The 12,392-nt window shown below is 33.2% G+C and overlaps 1 protein-coding gene across 2 annotated transcripts in view; it reads right to left on the reverse strand.

Moving 5' to 3' along the window:
- Nucleotides 1-1,078: 1,078 nt before the first annotated feature.
- LOC143080445 (phosphoenolpyruvate carboxykinase [GTP]-like) overlaps nt 1,079-12,392 on the reverse strand; it is a 38,744-nt gene continuing 27,430 nt past the window's right edge. For both annotated transcript variants that reach the window (XM_076256292.1, XM_076256291.1), the window contains exons 9-13: nt 10,179-10,359; nt 9,111-9,206; nt 8,086-8,189; nt 6,876-7,041; nt 1,079-2,351 (exon numbers count right to left, since the gene is read on the reverse strand). In XM_076256292.1, coding sequence (XP_076112407.1) covers nt 2,164-2,351; nt 6,876-7,041; nt 8,086-8,189; nt 9,111-9,206; nt 10,179-10,359 — 735 coding nt within the window. In that variant the 3' untranslated portion in view covers nt 1,079-2,163. The remainder of the gene's footprint in view (nt 2,352-6,875; nt 7,042-8,085; nt 8,190-9,110; nt 9,207-10,178; nt 10,360-12,392) is intronic.

The following is a 12,392-nucleotide window of genomic DNA, read 5'->3' on the forward strand; positions in this document are numbered from 1 at the left end:
GGCCCAGTAGTTTCAGAGGAGAAGATTTTTGTAAAAGATTACTAAAATTTACGAAAAATGGTTAAAAATTGACTATAAAGGGCAATAACTCATAAAGGGGTCAACTGACCAATTCGGTCATGTTGACTTATTTGTAAATCTTACTTTGCTGAACATTATTGCTGTTTACAGTTTATCTCTATCTATAATAATATTCAAGATAATAACCAAAAACAGTAAAATTTCCTTAAAATTACCAATTCAGGGGCAGCAACCCAACAACGGGTTGTCCGATTCATCTGAAAATTACAGGGCAGATAGATCTTGACCTGATAAACAATTTTACCCCATGTCAGATTTACTCTAAATGCTTTGGTTTTTGATTTATAAGCCAAAAACTGCATTTTACCCCTAAGTTCTATTTTTAGCCATGTCAGCCATCTTGGTTGGTTGGCCGGGTCACCGGACACATTTTTCAAACAAGATACCCCAATGATGATTTAGGCCAAGTTTGGATTAATTTGGCCCAGTAGTTTCAGAGGAGAAGATTTTTGTAAAAGTTAACGAAGCCGGACGACTTTAAAATTTGAAAAGCTTTGGTTGAACAGTTCATGAGTAAATGCACGGACACGACTGGAAAAGCCATTTTTCAATCTTTCAAGAACCATAACTCCTGAACGGTAAAAGTCAAAATCGTCATTATTGAACTTGACCTCCATTTTGTCATCAGTAACAACATATTAAAATTTGGGAGGCTTTGGTTGAACAGTTCATGCGTAAATGAACGGACACGACTGGAAATGCCATTTTTCAATCTTTCAAGAACCATAACTACTGAACGGTATATGTCAAAATAGTCATTATTGAACTTGACCTTCATTTTGTTGTCAGTAACAACATATTAAAATTTTAAAAGATTTGGTTGAACGGTTCATGAGTAAATGCACGGACAACATTTGGTTGCCGCCCGCCCGACTGCCCGCCGTACATCCCCAAATCAATAACCGTCATTTTTGTCACAAAAATCCGGTTAAAAATGTTTATGAAACATATCTAAATTGGTAAAATACAGAACTACACAAACAAAATAACGAGGAAATTCAGAGAATATTTTTAATATTTTCAGATATATGGATTGGATTTGAAAAACATAATACTATTTTGAATGGCAACCTTGAAAACATCAGAATATTTGCACCAATTTTGCCATGAAAAAAATAAAGTAGGAGAAATGCATCTCTTAAACATAACAAAAGATAATGGAATTCACTAATATAAAGATAACGTAAAAATGTAATACAATTAAAAACTAATCTAAATGCTAGCACTATTCTGGCAAGGAGAATTATTAAAATGTTTGTTTAAAACAAGTATTTAGTGTACATAAACAGTTATAGCATGTAAGATACCTGTGTTATCTATTTCAGAACAATCAATTTCAAAAACAAGCATTTCTGTGTAAAAAACATTTAACAAATAAATAGAAACTCACTTAGTTTCTAAGAATGGAAAAATTGATGTAAGATCGGACTTATTTCTTACTTTACATACAAACAAAGAATGTTTAACTCACAAAAGGAGATTCTTAAATCTTAGGCCTGAGATTTGTTCAAACAAATGCTTTCCACAAAACAAACAGGTTAATGTCAATGACTTCAATACAGTGTTTCACGAACAATTTCAGAGATTGTTTTTAAAATACTCCAGAAAAAAACATGACATAAGTAAAACATATATATTGCATATGAATATAAAGATGTTGTCATACAACTATATTGCTATATATCTACTTTGCAAACTCCGACTAAATTTATACCAATTTTAATAGTTGACTTTAGTAGCGGTTTTTTTTCCATTACACATGTAGCTCCAAACCTTTACATGGAAAATATTATATCTGGAAATGTTATTAAAATGAAACTGAATCGTAACTGAAAAAAAAAAATTTCACAAAGGGACAAACAACCCTCATATATAACTTTTAAACTTCACAACAAAGAATTTTCGACTCCATGTACAATGCACATTGTGCATAAGATGACATTATTATATAATGCAAATATTAATCAAGATTAAATGTCTCTCTAACATGCTACAACAATAAAACAAGATGTCTGTGACACTATCACTAAAGTTCTGCCACAAAGCTCTTCAATAACCATGACCTAAAACACTTGAAAGAACCTAGTCTGCCATTGCTTGTATTCTCTTCTCTTGATCCTCAATCTCCTTCCAGATAGCCTTGGGTACATCTGTACCTACTTGATCTTCTAAGAATCTTTTGCTTTCTCTAATGTCATCTAACCAATAGGGTTTTGGAAGACTGAACAGTTCATCCCACTTTAGATCAATGTTAGTCAGATTAAATGAAGCTGAAAAGAGAAAATTGAAGTGTATAATATCAACAAAAATAATTAGCTTTTTATCTTCTCATTTCTACCAATCATCCTCTGTTTTGCTATTTATACTACTAAAATAACCAGGTTCAATTTGTAAGCTGGCATAACTAGAGGCTCTTAAGAGCCTGTGTCGCTCACCTTGGTCATGTGCATATTAAACAAAAGACACAGATGGATTAATGACAAAATTGCGTTTTGGTGATGGTGATGTGTTTGTAGATCTTACTTTACTGAACATTCTTGCTACTTACAATTATCTCTATCTATAATGAACTTGGCCCATTAGTTACAGAGGAAAATAGTTTGTTAAAATTTACAAAAATTTACAAAATTTATGAAAATTGTTAAAAATTGACTGTAAAGGGCAATAACTGCTTAAGGGATCAACTGACCATTTTGGTCATATTGACTTATTTGTAGATCTTACTATGCTGAACATTATTGCTGTTTATAGTTTATCTCTATCTATAATAATATTCAAGATAATAACCAAAAACGTCAAAATGTCCTTAAAAATTACCAATTCAGAGGCAGTAACCCAACAACTGGTTGTCCGATTAATCTGAAAATTTCAGGGCAGATATATCTTGACCAGAAAAATTTGAGGCTCTAAAGAGCCTGTGTCGCTCACCTTGGTCTATGCGAATATTAAAGTAAACAAAAGAAGCAGATGGATTCATGACAAAATTGTGTTTTGGTGATGGTGATGTGTTTGTAAATCTTACTTTACTGAACATTGTTGCTGCTTACAATTATCTCTATCTATAATGAACTTGGCCCATTAGTTACAGAGGAAAATGTTAGTAAAAATTTACAAATTTTATGAAAATTGTTAAAAATTGACTATAAAGGACAATAACTCCTTAGGGGGTCAATTGACCATTTCGGTCATGTTGACTTATTTGTAAATCTTACTTTGCTGAACATTATTGCTGTTTACAGTTTATCTCTCTATAATAATATTCAAGATATGAACCAAAAACAGAAAAATATCCTTAAAATTACCAATTCAGGTGCAGCAACCCAACAACGGGTTGTCCTATTGATCTGATATTTCAGGGCAGATAGATCTTGACCTGATAAACAATTTTACTTCGTATCAGATATGCTCTAAATGCTTTGGTTTTTGAGTTCTAAGCCAAAAACTGCATTTTACCCCTATGTTCTATTTTTAGCCGTGGCAGCCATATTGGCTGGATGGCTGGGTAAACGACAACTTTTTTAATACAAGAAACGCCAAAGATGATTTTGGCTAAGTTTGGATTAATTTGGCCCTGTAGTTTCAGAGGAAAAGATTTTTGTAAAGATTACTAAGATTTACGAAAAATGGTTAAAAATTGACTATAAAGGGCAATAACTCCTAAAGGGGTCAACTGACCATTTCGATCATGTTGACTTATTTGTAAATCTTACTTTGCTGAACATTATTTCTGTTTACAGTTTATCTCTATCTATAATAATATTCAAGATAATAATGAAAAACAGCAAAATTTCCTTAAAATTACCAATTCAGGGGCAGCAGCCCAACAACGGGTTGTCCGATTCATCTGAAAATTTAAGGACAGATAGATCTGGACCTGATTTACAATTTAACCCCCATGTCAGATTTGCTTTAAATGCTTTGGTTTTTGAGTTATAAGCCAAAAACTGCATTTTACCCCTATGTTCTATTTTTAGCCGTGGCGGCCATCTTGGTTGGATGGCCAGGTCACCCCTGAACACAATATTAAACTAGATACCCTAATAATGATTTTGGCCATGTTTGGTTAAATTTGGTCCAGTAGTTTCAAAGGAGAAGATTTTTGTAAAAGTTAACGACGACGGACTACAAGTGATGAGAAAAGCTCACTTGGCCCTTTGGGCCAGGTGAGCTAAAAATTAAACATCGGGTCTGATTTGCTCTAAATGCTTTGGTTTCAAAGTTATAAGCCAAAATCTACATTTTACCCCTATGATCTAGTTTTAGCCATGGCAGCCATCTTGGTTGGTAAGCCAGGTCACCGCACACATTTTTTAAACTAGATACCTCAATAATGATTGTGGCCAAGTATGGTTAAATTTGGCCCAGTAGTTTCAGAGGAGAAAATTTTGTGTAAAAGATTACAACTAGAGGCTCTAAAGAGCCTGTGTCGCTCACCTTGGTATATGTGAATATTTAACAAAAGCAGATAGATTCATGACAAAATTGTGTTTTGGTGATGGTGATGTGTTTGTACATCTTACTTTACTGAACATTCTTGCTGCTTACAATTATCTCTATCTATAATGAACTTGGCCCAGTAGTTTCAGTGGAAAATATTAGTAAAAATTTACAAATTTTATGAAAATTGTTAAAAATTTACTATAAAGGACAGTAACTCCTTAGGGGGTCAATTGACCAGTTCAGCCATGTTGACTTATTTGTAAATCTTACTTTTCTGAACATTATTGCTGTTTACAGGTTATCTCTATCTATAACAGTATTCAAGATAATAACCAAAAACCGCAAAATCTCCTTAAAAATTACCAATTTAGGGGCAGCAACCCAACAATAGGTTGTCCGATTCATCTGAAAATTTAAGGGCAGATAGATCTTGACCTGAAGAACAATTTTACCCCAGTCAGATTTGCTCTAAATGCTTTGGTTTTTGAGTTATAAGCAAAAAACTGCATTTTACCCCTATGTTCTATTTTTAGCCGTGGTGGCCATCTTGGTTGCATGACCGGGTCACTGGACACATTTTTTAAACTAGATACCCTAATGATGATTGTGGCCAAGTTTGGATTAATTTGGCCCAGTAGTTTCAGAGGAGAAGATTTTTGTAAAAGATTACTAAGATTTACGAAAAATGCTTAAAAATTGACTATAAAGGGCAACAATTCCTATTTCAGTCATGTTGACTTATTTGTAAATCTTACTTTGCTGAACATTATTGCTGTTTACAGTTTATCTCTATCTATAATAATATTCAAGATAATAACCAAAAACAGTAAAATTTCCTTAAAATTACCATTTTCGGGGCAGCAACCCAACAATGGGTTGTCCGATTCATCTGAAAATTTAAGGGCAGATAGATCTTGACCTGATGAACAATTTTACCCCGTCAGATTTGCTCTAAATGCTTTGGTTTTTGAGTTATAAGCAAAAAACTGCATTTTACCCCTATGTTCTATTTTTAGCCGTGGTGGCCATCTTGGTTGCATGACCGGGTCACGCCACACATTTTTTAAACTAGACACCCCAAAGATGATTGTGGCCAAGTTTGGATTAATTTGGCCCAGTAGTTTCAGAGGAGAAGATTTTTGTAAAAGATTACTAAGATTTACGAAAAGTGGTTAAAAATTGACTATAAAGGTCAATAACTCCTAAAGGGGTCAACTGACCATTTTGATCATGTTAACTTATTTGTAAATCTTACTTTGCTGAACATTATTGCTGTTTACAGTTTATCTCTATCTATAATAATATTCCAGATAATAACCAAAAACAGCAAAAATTCCCTAAAATTACCAATTCAGGGGCAGCAACCCAACAACGGGTTGTCGAATTCATCTGAAAATTTCAGGGCAGATAGATCTTGACCTGATAAACAATTTTACCCTGTCAGATTTGCTCTAAATGCTTTGGTTTTTGAGTTATAAGCCAAAAACTGCATTTTACCCCTATGTTCTATTTTTAGCCATGGCGGCCATCTTGGTTGGTTGGGCGGGTCACCGGACACATTTTTAAAACTAGATACCCCAATGATGATTTAGGCCAAGTTTGGTAAAATTTGGCCTAGTAGTTTCAGAGGAGAAGATTTTTGTAAAAGTTAGTGACGACGGATGAAGATGACGACCGAAGACTCCGGACGACAAGTGATGAGAAAAGCTCACTTGGCCTTTTAGGCCAGGTGAGCTAAAAACAATTAATCAATGAATTAAACTTTATTTTATAACTAATACAGGATGGTGTTACCAATAATTTCAAAGTTCTTGGTAAACAACATTAGATTATCATGTAAGCATTTTTTTCCAATGATGTCATGTTGTACAGACATTTACACCTAACAATCAATCTATTTTTTAATCGTTTTGTCATCAGAAACAACAATAGTTGAAAGGTTCATAAGTTACTGCACAGAAACAACTAAAAAGGCAATTTTTAAATGAAGGACCATAACCCCTAGACAACGAACATGAAAATTGTCATTATCAAACTTGACCTCCAATTTGCCATAATTTACAACATATCAAAACAAGAAAAAAATTAGTTGTTGGACAGTCCTTAAAGAAAATACATAGAAACAGCTGATCATCTGTCTGTCCACCCACCTGCTGTACAGTTCAAAATCAAAACTGTCAGAAAACCTGAATAAAAATCTAGTTTTTCAATTTTGTCATTTAACCAAAAATGGTAGATGGAGCACAAAGCCTCTACCTTTTGAAGTATAAAGCTTAATCATTGTTTCATTAGCATCCCTAAGTCTTGCCATCTACTACCTTCCAAGCAGGTAAGAAAATGAATAATATATTAACCTTTAGTTGGAACATAACCTATGGCTGACTTCTCAGCAATGCCTTCTTCTCCAGCACATCTTCTTAATACCCAATCTAGAACACGGATATTATCTCCAAATCCTGGCCAAAGGAAGGAACCTTCATTATCTACTCGGAACCAGTTCACATGGAAGATTTTAGGTAGCTGCAAAAAAAAACATTCATTTGATAAAATTATTTTTAGCTGTAATATACAAAAAATATTTAACCTGTTAATTTTGCTTTAGTTTATACATGTACAAGTCATTTCATTGGGAATCATGAAATTAAACTAACATAGGATTGAATTTAAACTTATGTGGCATCAGTCAAGTATATCATCCAATTACTACAGAAAAAATAAGCTTTTGAAAAGGATCTCCTTATTACATTGGCAATCATACCATATCTTTTATTTTTTATATATATATAATTAGACTTGAAAAGTAAGTTGGATCAATATCCCAAATGCGACTCAAAATGAGGAACTCAAAAGTTATGTGTAAACAAAAAATCTCTGTGTAGTGATATTGGACATGTTTTTAATTTTAGCAACATTTAATCTTAACCATTTGTGTTGATTTGGAAAGAAGAGGAACATAGAATAAATGTGAAAAAACTATGGAGCTATTAAATGTGTTCAAACTAAGGTAATAAATTTTCAAAGAACTTATTGTGCTAAAAAAGGAATTTTTTACCACAAGGAGCGACATCATGAAAGGTTTTCTGGGGTATTCTAATTTATTGAAAAATAAATCTCACTTTCTACCCTGAAAAAATTTAACCACATATGTGAAAATGTCTCCGCTTTGAAACACGCTAACATACATAGCTAAGTTTACGATATGAACTGAACTACAGGAAAAAACATTACCATTACCGCTTATGGGTAACCAATTAGGAAATTGACCAGGTTTCAAAGCTAGGAGGATAAGTTCCCTTGCCTAAAAATTGAAACTCCCCCTAGTGATGAAGAAAACTTAATCCAATCAAGGATGTCAAATCTTTTTATGTATAAATTATATAAGTTCTTGCATGTTTGGATCTATTTCCTCCAATATAACAAAATGTGGACATGGATACATGTATTCAACTAATTATGTACACATCAACTTGATATAATTTCTCAATGGTTCACTTATATCATTCCAAGATATTTTTGCCTGTCTTTTGATTGAAAATGATAAAATTTGTATTAAAATGAATTTACCTTGTGTGGTTTTGCATTCAGGCTTAACCAATGCTGTAAATAATTTCCAAAGTTATATCCCATAAATGGCCTCATAGCCATTGGATCATGCATTATCATTTTTCCTAAAATAGAAAAGTTTAAGTTTAAGTGTTCCATAAGACTAATTCAGTATTAAAATTTGAAACATCAGTTCCAAATGAAATTTAACATTCATTCATATTCCTTAGAAGTAACATTTTAACATCCACCTTTTCCAACCAATAAATTTTCAATTCGTTTGAATTAAATACCCCAATAAGAATTTCTACATAATATATACTGTGGATTCATTATTATGCATTGGATACCAATTTTCATGGGTTTCATGGTTACAGGTGTATCACAAATTCAGATGTTCAACAAAGTATCCACTTTTTATAGGCTTTATACTGCAATCAGCTATTTTACTATACAGATAAAGCTATACGTATAAACGTTAGCTTTATACGTCAATGACCTCAACTAACCTATAAGCCCCGCCTACTTACCAGAACTACTGTATTTCATCAACAACGTCACGCACAACCATGACAACGTGTAGTAACAAAGGTCAAACTTTTATAAAATTAAACTTTTTATGTCTTCAAATTGGTAATTTATATACCATGTTTATTAAATGTTATTAATTAAGTTCATTTTCCCTTTCTAATTCCTTAAAATGTGAATGTCTTACCGCCTGGACTACGCTCATAGGGAAATACCCCAAAATGGTACCCCAAGAGGGAAATTCAAAAACACTTTTTTTTAACAATATTTGTTACATATTTTTTTTTAATTCTTAAATTTTTATCGATTTCAGTATAAAAACAATATACGTATAGTCTTGCAATATGAAATTTATTTGCATTCAGCACGAAACAGGGAAAATGCTCGTTAAAACCTCCCATTTCCCCCGTTTCTAAGCCTCATACAAATAAATTTCATATTGCAAGACACTATACGTATATTGTCTAATTGTATGTAGAGAATGACAAAGCATGATTAACATGGTTAAGATTACAAACCTTTGAATTCAGCAGCAGCAGTGGCTTCTGACTTAACACAAGCACCAACCATAACTCCATGTTCCCAACTAAAGGTTTCAAACACCAATGGCACACCTGTAAAAGTATATCAAATATATTTTTTTTTATCTCTGACACCTGGCCTAGTAGGTAATTGAGCTTACTATCACTTGACTATTGTCTTTCTTATACATCCATTCTTTGTAAACTTTTCGAAATTCTTTTCCATGGAAACTATTGAGCCAAATATTACCAAACTTTACCTTAGGGAATGATTTCAAAATGTGTTTCCATTTATGAGATTTGATATATGATCAAACATGATAGATGTTCCTAATAGAACATGGAGGTAAAACTGCAGTCTTTGCCTTATGTCTCAAAAACTAAAGAAGTTGGAGCAAATCTGACAAGCATAAAATCTTCAGCAGGATCTTTGCACCCTTCCATAGCACATAAGATCAACCCTCGTTTTTTGGAGTTTGTGATGCTCAGTCTTTAGTTTTGTGTTCAGTTGTCTGTTTTTTCATTGTTTTTTTTTTATTTTTTGTCATGACATTAGTTTGTTTTATGAGTTATGAATTAGAATATCACTTTATTATCTTTTGCCCATCTTTTTTAAGGTCCATCTCCTATAGCATTTTTCTTAAAATTTGCTTTCCCATTATGGAGTTGTTGCCCTTATATGTCGATTTTTTTGCATTTTTACAAGAAAATAAGTAATGGAATAGTAACCTCCTATAAGAGACTCTTTCAAGACATACTTGAAGGTTTACTGCTACCATAGACAAGTACAACTGTATTGAATTGATGATCTCTATCTAGTTCCTCCAAGAATTTATCTGTGAGCCTCCAACCACAAAAGGCCAAGATCAAACTCCCTCTACTGGCCACTAGTGCTTTTTAAACAGAAAAGTTTACTCTTGTCCCTCAAGAACCTACCTGTTGGTTTGTTCAGACTAAATTTAAGTGCGCAGATGGAAATTTTATCTGTTACTTCTTAGCTAAGTCTCCACCCAATAAAGATAATTGCAAAGAATGGAACTCCCTCTATTGCCTCTAAGCACTAACCTGTAGGTCTCCTTCCACCAAAGATAATTGCAGAAATAGGTACTCCCTCTGGTTTTTCCCAATCAGGATGTATAATAGGACACTGACTAGCTGGGGCTGTAAATCTGGAATTTGGATGTGCTGCCTTTCCTGGGGCTCCAATGTGCCATTTCTTATTTAACCATGTTGTTATAGCCATGTTCTTAAAAGAAAGGTAAAAGTGACAAATGATGCCTACTTTAAAGCTTATTTTTAATCTTTATTATCATATGCAGGTTGCCATGGAGATTTAACCAGTTGAAGCTTAATAAAGTTTTTTTTGTCTTTTCTATCTATTATTTCATGAAAAGTTGATCTACATTTGTCTTCTTGTAATCATTTTGTGTAAGAATATATAAATATTTGGTACACAGGAAGCTGTTGAGTGGTGAATATGAAAAGTCATCAAACTGTAAAACATGCTTACATGAAGTTTTAATCCAATTTTCTAGAATTTGTAGATCCAGAGAAAATAGGAACAAAACTTTCACGAGATGGACATTAACATTTAAAACCAGTACATAACAGGTTGTTGCTAAATGGCGGAAACGGAAAACGGAACGGAATACGGAACGGAAACAGAAGACAGAAACAGAAAGAATTAACATGTTTTCTTTTTGGTTATTTAATCTACATAGGCATCTTTTATAAAGCATTACACATGTTTACAACTGAGAAAAAACCCAGAGGAATGGATTTAAAATAAAAGATTTTAAGGCATAAAGTATTGAAATAATTACCAGGAGATGATGGGACTATATTTTTGAAATATTTGATAAGGTCATGTGTACGTCGTTCGTGCGATTCAGGATAGTCTGTTAGACTTTTCTTTTAAAAGAAAGTTTGATCAATGTCAATAAGATAGCAACCCAACAACACAAAAAATAATCTCTATAGGCCTGAAAAAGGTTGACATTGGCCTCAATTCTATAAATAGGTTGTGAAGTAATAAACTTTTGGGGAAATCCTTTGCATCATTTTTTCTTTTTTAATTTCCTTGAATTAAGATTAGTGTTGTAGTGTATCTTGTTGTGTTGTTCTGCATTGGTAATTTTCGTTGTATCTTTTCTTGTATAGTGGAAAGAAAACGTAAAAGAAACCTAATAGGACAATGGTGTATGGACAAAATCCGATATGGAAACCAGGGAACAAGAATAGAAACTTGTATATACTTTATTTTTATGAGAGAAAAAAAATCGACAAAATCTCTCCGGGCACTATACAAAGCCTTTCTCACCATTTTAAATCCTTGCAACACTGAAGTATGCTGGTTGGTATTTACATATAGAAAAAGCATTATATCTCCTAGAATTTAAATCAATAAATACAAATTGATGTGCAAAAAGTGGCGAACAATAAGTAGCCGACATAGATATATATGATTTGCACAGTGCCCTCGCCAAGTTAGTCGTAGTCATGTCCTAAGGTTTTCAAAATCAAATTGTCTACTCTACTTCAAATATCATGCCGCTTAATTCTTCTCTGAAAATTCAATTCCTCTCAATTTTGCATAGTCAGCTATAGAAGGCCCCGAAATGACAATGTAAAAAATTTCAAACGAGAAAACAAACGGCCTTATTTATGTACCAAAAAAATGAACGAAAAACAAATATGTAACACATAAACAAACGACAACCACTGAATTACAGGCTCCTGACTTGGGACAGGCACATACAAACAGAATGTGGCGGGGTTAAACATGTTAGCAGGGTCCCAACCCTCCCCTAACCCTGGGACAGTGGTATGACATTACAACATAAGAGCGAACTTACTATAAAAGTCCGTTGAAAAGGCGTCACTCCTCAGATAGACACAAATATAAGTGGACGTGGCCGGATACTTGTGCATCCCAATAACAAAAAGACACTAGGTAACATTGGTGAATAATAATCTGATAGCTGCTAATTCGTTTTATATTTTTTAGGTCTATTTCTTTTACATTCTATGGCCTGTTTCTTCTGGCCCTGATACTTTTTATGTATTGAATCCATATTCTAATTTTGTTCTCGCCCAAACGTAAGTTATTATGTCTTTCCATTTCGGATGTAATAGTTTATTTAGTGGTACATATTTAGTTGATGTCTTATTAGTTAATACAATTATAGTAAAATGTTCATTCAATGTTTTTGCTCTGTCATGGTCGTTTTCTGCTGGTACTAAGACCTGCTTTAGTCTGAAATGGCACTGCTAAGTGAG

Source organism: Mytilus galloprovincialis, chromosome 6 (assembly GCF_965363235.1).
Source record: "Mytilus galloprovincialis chromosome 6, xbMytGall1.hap1.1, whole genome shotgun sequence".
In the NCBI taxonomy this organism is placed as follows: domain Eukaryota; kingdom Metazoa; phylum Mollusca; class Bivalvia; order Mytilida; family Mytilidae; genus Mytilus; species Mytilus galloprovincialis.